The 12,075-nt window shown below is 40.0% G+C and overlaps 1 protein-coding gene across 2 annotated transcripts in view; it reads right to left on the reverse strand.

Annotated features, from left to right (window-relative positions):
- Rttn (rotatin) overlaps positions 1–12,075 on the reverse strand; it is a 154,541-nt gene that overhangs the window by 86,463 nt on the left and 56,003 nt on the right. For both annotated transcript variants that reach the window (XM_027403748.2, XM_027403750.2), the window contains 4 exons: positions 6,548–6,644; positions 5,642–5,710; positions 2,884–3,072; positions 2,126–2,365 (listed from right to left, as the gene is read on the reverse strand). In XM_027403748.2, the coding sequence (XP_027259549.1) occupies positions 2,126–2,365; positions 2,884–3,072; positions 5,642–5,710; positions 6,548–6,644 (595 nt within the window). The remainder of the gene's footprint in view (positions 1–2,125; positions 2,366–2,883; positions 3,073–5,641; positions 5,711–6,547; positions 6,645–12,075) is intronic.

The following is a 12,075-nucleotide window of genomic DNA, read 5'->3' on the forward strand; positions in this document are numbered from 1 at the left end:
TTTTAAGAACATACTAGCAGGTATAATTACAAAGAAATAGTTCAAAACGAGAACTAAGAGGTCAAAGTCCATAAATGGAGCAGTCATTCTTTAAAAGGTCCTCATGCCGGAGGTGCATGGCTGTTAACAGAAAGGGACTCACTGGGTACATGGCCAGACAAAAGCATCTCTGTGGGCTCTGGCATCCCCAATCTGCATTAATTAGGCTCCTAACACCAAAATCTGCAATGCTCAAGTCCTTTCTGTAGCACAGCAGTGTATTTGCATATAACCTATGCATATCCTCTCATGAATTGTAAATTGCCTCCACATTACTTTGGCAAGGCAATACAATGTAAATATCATGGATACCATTGTTACCCTGTATTGTTTAGGAAAACAGCAACATGGAAAAACATCTTTTCATCACAGATACTTCTTTGGGGGTTGGTGTTTATTTATATGTAGTGTGTGCAGATGCCCAGTAAGATTGAGAAGGGAATGGAATCTCCATAAACTGAAATTATACACAATTTTGAGCCAACCAATGAGCTTGCTGGAAAATGAGTTCCAGTCCTTTGCAAGAGCAGCAATTCTCTTAAACATTAAGCCATCTGATCAGCCAGTCTTTTTTTAGTATTTCAATCCACAGTTGGTTGATTGCACGGATATAGCAGATTCATAGCTATGGAACAAACATACACTATACTGTCCGTGTATGAGAAAAATATCATCATAAAAATGTGACACTCACTTATCACTGCTACTGTACAGTTTGAACTAGCCTGGAGGCTTCTATTGGTACACTGGAGGACCTCAGCTTCGGTGTGGTGTAGCATACAATTTTAATGCACAAAAGAAAATCTAGTGTCTACAATGAAGTCAAGATACATTAATGGCTTTTGCCATTTAACTTTTTGACAAACAGAATATATCAAATTTATTGAAACTACAAAGTTTATACATGCTTTAGTTGGCATACATAAAAAGAGTAGTCTGATAAAAACAGAGTACTAATGTACTGTGTTTGCCAATTTACCCTAGTATAATATCCCCACTGTGACCTATTTCAAGCAACAGTGTACTAGGGGGCTGTGAAATGCTGTACCAGTAGCACATGATACAAAAATGCTTCCTTAAAAGATCTATTACAAATAACACAAGAGCACAGACAATAGCAAAATGGAAAACAATTTAAAAAGTGACATTTTTGATCCAGCTGTGAAAAAAAGTGACATGTTTCAGGTTATTTACTTTTCATATAATTTAATTCATGTGTTAATAATATATGAAATTATACTTCATATAATTATTTTTTCATATATCTAATTTGAAAATACCATAAATCAAGCCACCAGCTCTTCAACAAAACTATCTCACTAGCTGATTGGGCACACCACCAGAGAGGCTTATTATTATCATAACCCTTAATGAACTAGAGAGTTCAAATTTACAAACTTATATGAACTATCATTTTGAAAATTATACGTTGTATCTATTCAGAAAGGTACACATTTACACTACTCATGTGCACAATAAAATGAAAACCTGCTTGCAAGGAGGGCTTTTTCTCAGTCCTGTTTCAAAGGTGGCCATCTGCTACCAGTTCAGCATATGAAATTTACAAACTGGAAGCTTTCCAATAACTACCAAAAGACAGCCACATGGCGATTAACTTTATGAAATTTGATCAAGAAGAAAAATGAAATCATTTACTTGGGAAGAAAATGTAAGCAAAACAAAACAGCCAGTAGCAGATATAACAAACCTATTTATCAATCTACTAATGTCTCAATTCATTTAAAAAATGGATAGGAATAATAAACATTCAGTATGGTTCATTCACATGGTATCCTGATTATTTACTTTTCTGAGATACACTTTTCTAAGCTAGGTTAATAAATAAAACTATTTTAAGTTTATAAATAATCCCTTCAGGAATGTCAGGACTAAGGTCATATTTTTCTCTTCTGTTATTATTTGTCATAGCTAACAAACTATCCTGGAGTTTTTCTTTCTATAAAAACCATTTCTTGCATGATAACAACTGTACAAATATATACTGTTCTCTTCAAAGGTTTGAAGATGATCCTAAACATACTTCATGTTATGTCTTTCAAACCAGGAACCTTAAACTTGCACTAACCTGTTTAGCACTGTGTGCCAAGCCAAGGATTTTAAGGTAACTCCACATGGACCAATGTCATCCTTGAAAGACAGTTTGTCATTCAAAAGATAAAAACTCATCCTAGTGATAGCAGCCCTCACATCCCTGTGGCCTCCAGCCTGAACAATGGAGTGAAGGCAGTCTTGAAGCCCACTTGTTGTGTATGTGATCTTCAGGGAAAGGATATCGTCTGTGGACAGCTGCAGTGTACCTGAAAATCTAAGCATAAAAGAAAGAAATTAAAAAAGGAACAATGTAAGATCAGGGTTATTTCTAATATAACCCTCTCTTCAAAAAAAAATTTTTTGTCTACATTTGCTTTTCCTTAAAGGTCACCTTATAGTTAAAAGAAAACTAATATATAACTCCATCAATGTCATAGTATTACATGAACATTCTAACTATGGATACTGACTTTTTCCTCCTTATGAATGACACTCTAACATAGGACATCTAGAAGTAGGAACAGTCTCAGGTACACTTATTGAGATTTACTTTAATGCCATGGCACCTTTAACTACAACTATTAACTGAATAAACACTATATAGTTTCTAAGATAGCATGGAATACAATCCTTTCTAGCTTTATGTAAGTTTTAGTAAGCATAGACCTAAAACAGTGAAAACATAATCTTAACTTAGAATCAGATGATAATGTCAAGTAAAAACAGCTTTTAATTTGCAGAAAAAGTGAAGCCTAAGTAATTCCATGTAATTATCTTAATACAACTACTTACTCTTGAACTTTAGCTGTAGAGGTCATTTCTTTCAATAGATTATCACTTCCATGATACCATGCCAGGTTCCAAGCTATTCTCAGCATATCTGACACAGGCTTCAAGGCCAAACACTGAGCGGATAATGGCAAAACTATTGAGTAAGGACTCACAGCATGATGGCCAGTCAGATAAACTGGTAGATGATACCTAAAGAAAAAGAATTCAAATAATTACAAACTTTAATTTCTTAAATAGGACTCAAATAATGAAACAGAAGTGAGAGCTAGTTTTGTGACTCCCATACTTCCTAACAATGGTAAATTCATCACATTTTACATAATATTTTAACTATTCTTTCACTCTCCTCCTCATTGTAAAATCCCTCATTACTCTTTCTTGATGAATGGTGATGTTCTATATATTAGGATTGTTGCAGACAAAGTCACTACTCCTTGAAGTCAGGAACAATGACTACAGCAAATTAAGTGTTAAAGGTGTTGGTTAAAATATGAAGGCTGTTTTTCTCACAAACAATGTTTGAAACCACCAATTCTCCATTTACATGGGTGTTGCTATAACACCCACTATACAGATGGACAAAATCATGCTCTCAGGGGAGCTACAGAATTGTCTTTAAACTTATCTTACATGAATTAAAAAGAAGTTTTAAATAAGTACTAGCAAAACATCTTTCAAGCCCATGCAAAACATATAAGTGAATTCAAGCATCAAACAGAAATATGAAAAATATTAAACTTATACTTAATATGATTAAATGAAAACTATAAAATATTACTTTATGAAATAACATATACAAGTCCTTCCAAGTTGAATAAAATAAACCAAATGTAAGAATGTACTATATCAATAATCTTCAAAAGCCAGCAAAAACAGGCTATGGTTATAGAAATTAACAGGGGTTACATTTTGGAGTAATAACAATTAACAAAGAAGAATGGAAGGGGTTTCTGGACTATAAGCAACAACTACATCTTTATCTTCATAGTATTTGCACGGGTATGTTTACTGAGGAAAAAAAATACAAGGGTTGTACATAAATTTCACATGTATTATACTAATTTCATATGTATTATACAAAAAGAAGAATGACTTGCATGTTTTCAAGTTCTACATAAACACAAATCAAATTCAGCACATGATCATGATTGTTCCCTGCATTTTTAAAAAAGGGAAAAATATTTCTAAGGCTTATTTTCAAATGGTTGAAAACACCATTCCTGATTTCAAGCTCTATTACACAGCTATAATCCTAAAAACAGCTTGGTATTGGCACAAAAATAGACAGGTAGACCAATGGAATTGAATTGAAAACCCTGATATTAATCCACATTCCTATGAACACCTGATTTTTGACAAAGAAGTTAAAGACTTCTTTGTCAAAATGGAATAAAGAAAGCATCTTCAACAAATGGTGCTGGCATAACAGGATGCTGGCATGTAGAAGACTGCAGATAGATCCATGTCTATTGCCATACACAAAACTTAAGTTCAAATGGATCAAAGACCTCAACATGAATCCAGCTACACTGACCCTCTTAGAAGAGAAAGTGGGAAATACCCTTGAATGAATTGATATAGGAGACCACTTCCTGAACATTACACCTGTAGCACAGACACTGGGATCAGCAATTAATAAATGGGACCTCCTGAAACTGAGAAGCTTCTGTAAGGCAAAGGACACAGTCAGCAAGACAAAATGGCAGCCCACAGAATGGGAAAAGATATTCACCAACCCCACTTCTGACAGAGGGCTGATCTCCAAAATATACAAAGAACTCAAGAAACTAGCCATCAGGGAAATGCAAATCAAAACAACTCTAAGACACGATCTTACTCCTGTCAGAATGGCTAAAATCAAAAACACCAATGATAGCTTTTGCTGGAGAGGATGTGGAGAAAGGGGAACACTCCTCCACTGCTGGTGGGAGTGCCAACTTGTACAGCCACTTTGGAAATCAGTATAGTGTGATTCCTCAGGAAAATGGGAATCAGTCTAACACAATGTCCAGCAATTCCACTGTTAGGCATATACCCAAAAGAAGCACATTCATACAACAAGGACATCTGTTCAACGATGTTCATAGCAGCACTATTTGTAATAGCCAGAAACTGGAAGCAGCCTAGATGCCCCTCAACTGTAGAATGGATACAGAAAATGTGGTACATTGACACAATGGAGTACTACTCAGCAGAAAAAAACAATGGAATCTTGAAATCACAGGTAAATGGATGGAACTGGAAGAAACCATTCTGAGTGAGGTAACCCAGTCACAAAAAGACAAACATGGTATGTACTCACTCATATGTGGATTTTACACATAGAGCAAAGGATTACCAGCCTACAATCCACACCGCCAGAGAAGCTAGGAAACAAGGAGGACCCTAAGAGAGACATACATGGTCCCCCAGAGAAGGGGAGAAGGACAACAGAGATCATGTGGAGATAAAGTGATGATGTGAGAGCAATGGCTCACAATGAGGAATAATGAGTCGGGGCTGACGGGGACAGACATGCAATAGAGCTCTTTAGCTTTCCTCGAAGTTTGCAGGAGATTGAAATAAAAAACTGATGACAGGGAGCTGTACTTATTGACCCTCCAAAGAACCACACTGGAGACAATATAAAAGTACTACAAATCAAGTGACTGAAATACTAAATGAAAACCTTAAAAAAAAAAAAATACAGACAGCAACTTCGCCTTTGTGTAACAACAGTTTACCTTTATCATTCATGAAAATAAGACAAATCTCTTACCTTCTAAAGACTGAGACAGGCAAACTGAAGACTGATGGCAAGGAAGGTTTATTAGAAGAATCAATAGACCTATGGGGGGAAAGGGAAACAAAAAAAAACTGAGTAGGCCAAAGTTCCGGGCAGCACAAGCCATCCATATTGCACAGTACATTTGAAAGTGTAACTGAGTCTAACTAGCATTCAGTATAGTCAAGTGTTTGCCACCCCCTGAGTGAAGAGTAAATTAAATTTTGGTTTTGTAGTTTCATATAATAAGGACTCATAACAGAGTTGATATGCTACCAAGTGAACTCTGTGGTCCCTCCCACTGAAGCTTTTGGGGGGGGGTATGGGTTTTGGGGTTTTTTTTTGGTTTTTTTTTTTTTTTTTTTTTGGTTTTTCAAGACAGGGTTGGGATTTTGGTTTTTTGAGACACTTTTTCTCTGTGTAACAGCCCTAGCTGTCCTGAAATTTGCTTTATAGATCAGGCTGGACTTGAACTCACAGAGATCTACCTGCCTCTGCTCCCCAAGTGTTGTGGTTAAAGGTGCGCACCACCACACCCAGACCACGAAAGCTTCTTAAGGTCATGTTAATCAAAGACTATCATTCTAATTATTTTCTACTTTGTAAGTAATATTTTTAAAGTATACAAAGCTGAAAACATGTACCAAAAACACATCAAGACAGAAATCACTGTAATAAATTTTAAAATTTTATACTTAGTTATGCTCAAAATTATAATTCAGGGTGACTTTTTGAACCCATAGGATTTTAAATGCCAATTATTTAAACCAAAAAGCCTAAGGCATGTGTATAGCACGGAAAGCCTTTAAGTCAAAAGAACTCAATGCACTGCTGTAGGACTGCATCAGACCTTAGATAGCTAAGGGGAAAAACAAACAAATAAAAATCCTTTTATCTCACCACATATCCATTTTTGACACCTCATCAAACAATAGAAGACAAAACAATGCCCCAACTTCGGTCACCACGGTACAGTCCTCATGAAATATCAAGGAAACTGAGGAATAAAACACAATGCAACTTCATAAATAACTTCTAGGAAGAATGAATTTTAGCTTTAAAAACGTCTTAACTTGAAAGAAAGAGAAATAGATCATTATCCCAGAAAAACCGGCACCACTAAAAAGTGTTCTAGTATTGCTAAAGTTTTCAAATGCATGAGAATTACCAGGGGACATATAAAACAGTTTCTCAGTCTATATATGTAATGTATATAGTTCCCAGAAAATGCTGACACTACTGGTCAGAGAGCCACAGATGCAGACTGGCTCCATCACATAGTAATGCAGAGGCCTAGTCAAGTCCTTTAACATAAAAAAACTTCATCTACTTCTGTAGCATTTCCAATGACACTGTTTTCACTGCTAAAAAAATAAGAAGTTCTAAACAAACTGAAATAGTAGTTGTACCATCACACAGGAATAATAACAATACAGAATCTTCAAATTTACAGAAGCACAAACAAGAAATCCGTATTTTAAAAATAGTTTTCCTAGTTGTAAGAAAACATAAGCTGGGTGGTGCTGTCACACACCTTTGACACCAGCACTCAGGAGGCAGAGGTAGGCAAATGTCTGTAAATCTGAGACCAGCCTGGTCTACAGAGTGAGTTCCAGGACAGCCTCCAAAGCCACAGAGAAACCCTGTCTCGCAAAAAAAAAAAAAAAAGAAAGAAAAAGAAAAAAAAGAGAAAGAGAAAGATAAATAATACATAATTAGTATGACTATAACTACAATCTAAAAAGTAAAGAAATATGAGTCATATAAAAATGAACAAATGTTAAACAGACATTTCCACTCAGCAGAGACAGAATGGTTTGGAGTATTTAAATACATAAGAAATTTCTGGAGCACAGCTGGCTATGGTATGGGGTTAAGACAGATTTAGATTCTTACCTTAAGTTTTATCCCCATAAAATGTTAAGCTTATTCTGGGTTTCAAATATAATAGATGCCACCTTCTTGTTATTTTTTTAAATAGCTTCCAAAGTAGAGAGTTTTCAAAAGGATTCTCATGTAGCCTTAGTTTTCATTCCTCTAACCCCACCCTTCTTTCTCCCACTCCCTTTCCCACTATCAATGAAAAAAGCAGATAAGTAATTTGCAGTTCTTCTGCCTCTTCCACATATCTAGTTATGACTATGCCCAAGACACTACATTCTAATACCTCAATTTCCTCCCTCTACATTGATGTAATGAATACTAAATATGTTTCTACCCCACAATACAGTATAAGATTTTGTCACAGTAAGTCTGTAATTTAGAGTTTTGCAAGGTTACTGAATCATTAAAGTCTGTCAATGAAGTTTCCAAGCTAGGAGAGAATAATCCCTAAAATACATATTCCCATTTAACAACCGCATATAGCCTCTCTCTGCTGTTTACTAAGGCTTACCAGATCTTGCATGAACTACCCTCTTTACATCATCACACATTCCCCTTATCTATGCTCCTTCAAATCCCATTGTCCCTAACAAGCTAAAATGTCAAACATAACTTCTTCCTCTATCACTAAGTCAGTCGTGTCTATCTGAACTCGCATGCAATTCTCAAATCCCAGCTCAGATATCCTTCCCTAGAAGCATTATCTAATACTTCCCTAACACCAATACATTCATGTAGGGGAGTCAGGTAGAAATATAAGGGTATTTAATAGGGAAAAGCCTTACTTACAGAGCGAACCAGCCAGCCGGTGGTAGTCTGTACAGCAAGAAGCAAAGAGAGAAACCGAAACCGAAAACGCAGTCCCCCTACTCACTCTGACCACGCCCTCTCAAGCCCTCAGGTACTCTTGTAGCCAGCCCCTAAGAAGGCGTGGCTACAGCTTCCCCTACACATTCAGCACTTCCTCTAGTACCAGGAATCCTACTTCAGGTATTAGGCTGTATTTGATGCCCTCAACCTAGGGGCTGAAGGACCTACATCTCAGCCAAGGCTAAGTGATCTCTCAGGGTAAGTGAGACCCTTAGTATGGGTAATGATTTTCAGTAAGAAGGGAGAAGGGGAGGGACCAGAGAAGTCCACCAAAGATGAGGCAGAGGTGTAATGGGCCAAACCATCAGCGCCAGATAACTCCAGACCTCCCGCCTTATACTCCCGGGAGCCAGGGGGTTGAGTCCCCGTATACTGCCCTCAGGGAAAATCCAAGGGACCTATGATTGACCAAACAGCAGGTCGAGATCTGGGGGTCCAGTATATGCAGAGGCCTACCCAATGGAGGAGGGACAGGAGACTGTAACTAGGGCCCCCCAGCCTACCCGGTAAATTTGGCCCCTGGGAGGCCCCTGGGAGGTCAAAGAGCTCCAAAAGGCCGTTGCAGAAGATGGCCCTAATTCCCCTTAGGCACAGACCCTATTGCAGGACATCTCCTACCATCCGTGGGTCCCTAAGAACTGGCTGGATGGGGCTAAGGCAGTCCTCCCTAGTTCTCAGTTTATCAAATGGTATGCCTTTTATAAGGAGGAATGTAGTGTACCAGCCGAGACAAATAGGCAAGTGAACCCTGCCATCCCTATTACCTGTCAGGAATGGGAGACGGTGACTCCACTGGGGTCCAGCAAGCACAGGTACCTGGGCCATATTGGGATCAGGTAAGGCAGACTGGGTTGAACGCCTGGGCTAAACTGGATGATGGACCTATTGAGTTTCCCATAGCTGGGGTGAGGCAGAATTCTGGCAAGCCTTTACCAGAGTTTATAGACCAGGTCCAACAGAGCATTCAGCACAAACTGCCACCCAGGGACCTCAGAGAACAAATTATCAAACTGCTCGTATGGGAGGGGATGAATGGGGACCACAGAATGGCCTGCATGGGATTAAAAGACAGTCCCCTGAGCAGATGGGTGGTAGCCTCCCAAGATGTAGGTACTCAGCAACACCAACCCCAGTCTCTGGCCCTGAACTTACAGGCACAGATGGCTGCCATGACAAAGGCCATCACCCAGGACCTGGCAACCCAGGGGTCAAGGGTCCTAGAGGCTGCCAGGAAAAGGGGCATGCTTTAGATATGGGCAGGAGGGACATTTTTAAAGAGACTGTCCTCAACAATCCCCCCAACAGGCCAGGAGGGACTAAGACCCCCCCCCCCATGCCCTAGGTGTAGGAAGGGATACCATTGGAAGAAAGACTGTAGATCAAAATTTGACCTGGAGGGGGAAGCCTTTAAACTAGAGGAGAGACAGCCTGCAGCCCCATTAAAAAACGGAGGAAGCCCCTCTAAAGGTAGGATTGGAAGGTCTCATATCCCAACAACTCAAGCCCACTGGACTGTCCCCTTGATGGAAGGACTTTGCCCAAACATGACCGTTTCTATAGGACGTAAGAAGTTTCACTGCTTGATAGACACAGGGACAGATAGGACAATACTCCGGGAAGAGGAAGCACCTTCCACCAGGGAGCTTGCACCTGGAACCCCGGTTTTGGGTGTGGGAGATAACTCCCAATCAAGAGAAACAGTGACCTTAATGCGCTGGACCAGCATAGATGGGGACCAAGGGAAGATACGCCCCCTTGGTGGTTGAACGCCTTACTGCCAATTTACTGGGACGGCATGCTGGGCCAAATGAACACCATTGTGACCACAGATCGGGCTTTTTATGAGGATATTCTAGAAAAGAAAGGGGCGAAAAGGGTGCAAAAGGACGTAAAAGGGGTCACAGAGAAGTTTTTTTTCCAACCTCTACAGCTACAGGGTGGAGCCTGAGAGGCATATCCGGGTGTACCCCCAATCATGAGGGCCACTGCTCCCCCGAGTGCTGATTATCAGATGGGCACCAGGAAAACCTGTATGGGTGAAGCAGTGGCCGCTGACTAAACCTAATTTGCTAGCACTCAATCAGCTAGTGGATGAACAATTAAGGCTCGGACCCCAGTGTTAGTAATTCAAAAGACATCTGGGGCTTGGTGCATGCTCCAAGATTTGTGCAAGATAAATGAGAGGATGGAACTAGTGGGCACCCCCTTATGGGGCATGCCCTGGACCTCTGCTATTACCACAGAATATACATTTATGGTAACTGACATTAAGGATTGCTTCTTTTCTGTACCGCTACATCCAAAGGATTGTGATAAATTTGCCTTCGATATTCCTTCACATAGTTATTCCAAACCTGATCAATGTTTTGAATGGGTAGTGCTACCACAGGGAATGGCTAATAGCCCAGCCTTCTGTCAACAGTATCCTGCTACTCTCTTAAGGTCTATGCTAAAGTCAAAGGATTCAATAATATATGCTTATATGAATGATTTAATTTTGGGACAATGGGACCCAGCATATCTGGAGGGCTTTGTGGCCCAGGTGCTCCAATTGCTTAAAAAGGGGGGCTTTACTGTGGTCCCAGAAAAGGTCCAAAAGGGGTCCCCTTTCAAAGAACTTGGGTCAAGCTGCACGCTGACACAGGCTAGCCTGCTTTAAGCCTGTTTTGGAGGTACCTGAATCTATGGCCCTGACCCAGTTCCAGTGCTTCCTGGAGATTAATCGGCTGACACCCTGGGTGTCAATCCCCACAGAAGACCTGGTAACCAACCCTGTACGCCCTGCTAAAGGATAAGGCGCCTCATGATAGTATAACCATGACAAAGGAGCATCTCGAGATGCTCCTTGTCTTTCAGACACGCTCCCACTGCTGAGGCCGACTACTCCAGTTGCCACCCAGAACCCTGATCATCCCAGAAAGGTGATATGGATGGTGATGAATGCCACCAATGGGGATGTCCTCAACAGCACCATGAATGAGGCAGTCCCCCAGACCTGGTGGCTCACACTCTTCTTTGACCTCTGTGACCTGGCCCAAGGATGGTAGGATGTGAAAGATTGGACCCTGATGGGGGAGGTCCTTCTGTATATATGTTTGTCTTATTGTTTGATAAATAAAGTACTGTTGGCCAATAGGGAAGCAAGTTAGGCAGGACTAGGAGTCAAGGAGGAGTCTGGGAAATGTAGTAAAGAAGTCTTGTGATCCAGGCAGGAAGTGACATAGCAGGCAGACCCAGGATATAAGCAGAGACAAGTGGAAATCGCTCTGTTCCTCTTCCTCCTCCTCTCTTCTCTGGGAGCCGCCATGTGAGCCTGACAAAAGAGGACACATGCCGCCAGCGTCCTCAATCAGATAAGTCTTTATGAAATACATAGATTAATAATTATGGCTGATACTTAAGACAGAGATAGCAGATAAGAAATCCTAGTCATTGGCTAGCAGCATTGTAATTAGTATTGGACACTGTGTTATTTCGGGAGATTGCAGTGACCTGGGGGCTCCGACTATATCAAAAGGGATAAGACCAGGGGTTACTCTTTATCATTAGAAGAACGGTCCAGCCAACACAAGGATCCCAGTTCATTGGGACACTGACAACCCTGATTTCCACCCTGTTGAGTCCCTTTATAATAATAACCTTAATTTGTGTCTTTGAACCTTGCCTTTTCAATA

The sequence above is a fragment of the Cricetulus griseus genome, chromosome 2 (genome assembly GCF_003668045.3).
Source record: "Cricetulus griseus strain 17A/GY chromosome 2, alternate assembly CriGri-PICRH-1.0, whole genome shotgun sequence".
NCBI lineage: Eukaryota > Metazoa > Chordata > Mammalia > Rodentia > Cricetidae > Cricetulus > Cricetulus griseus.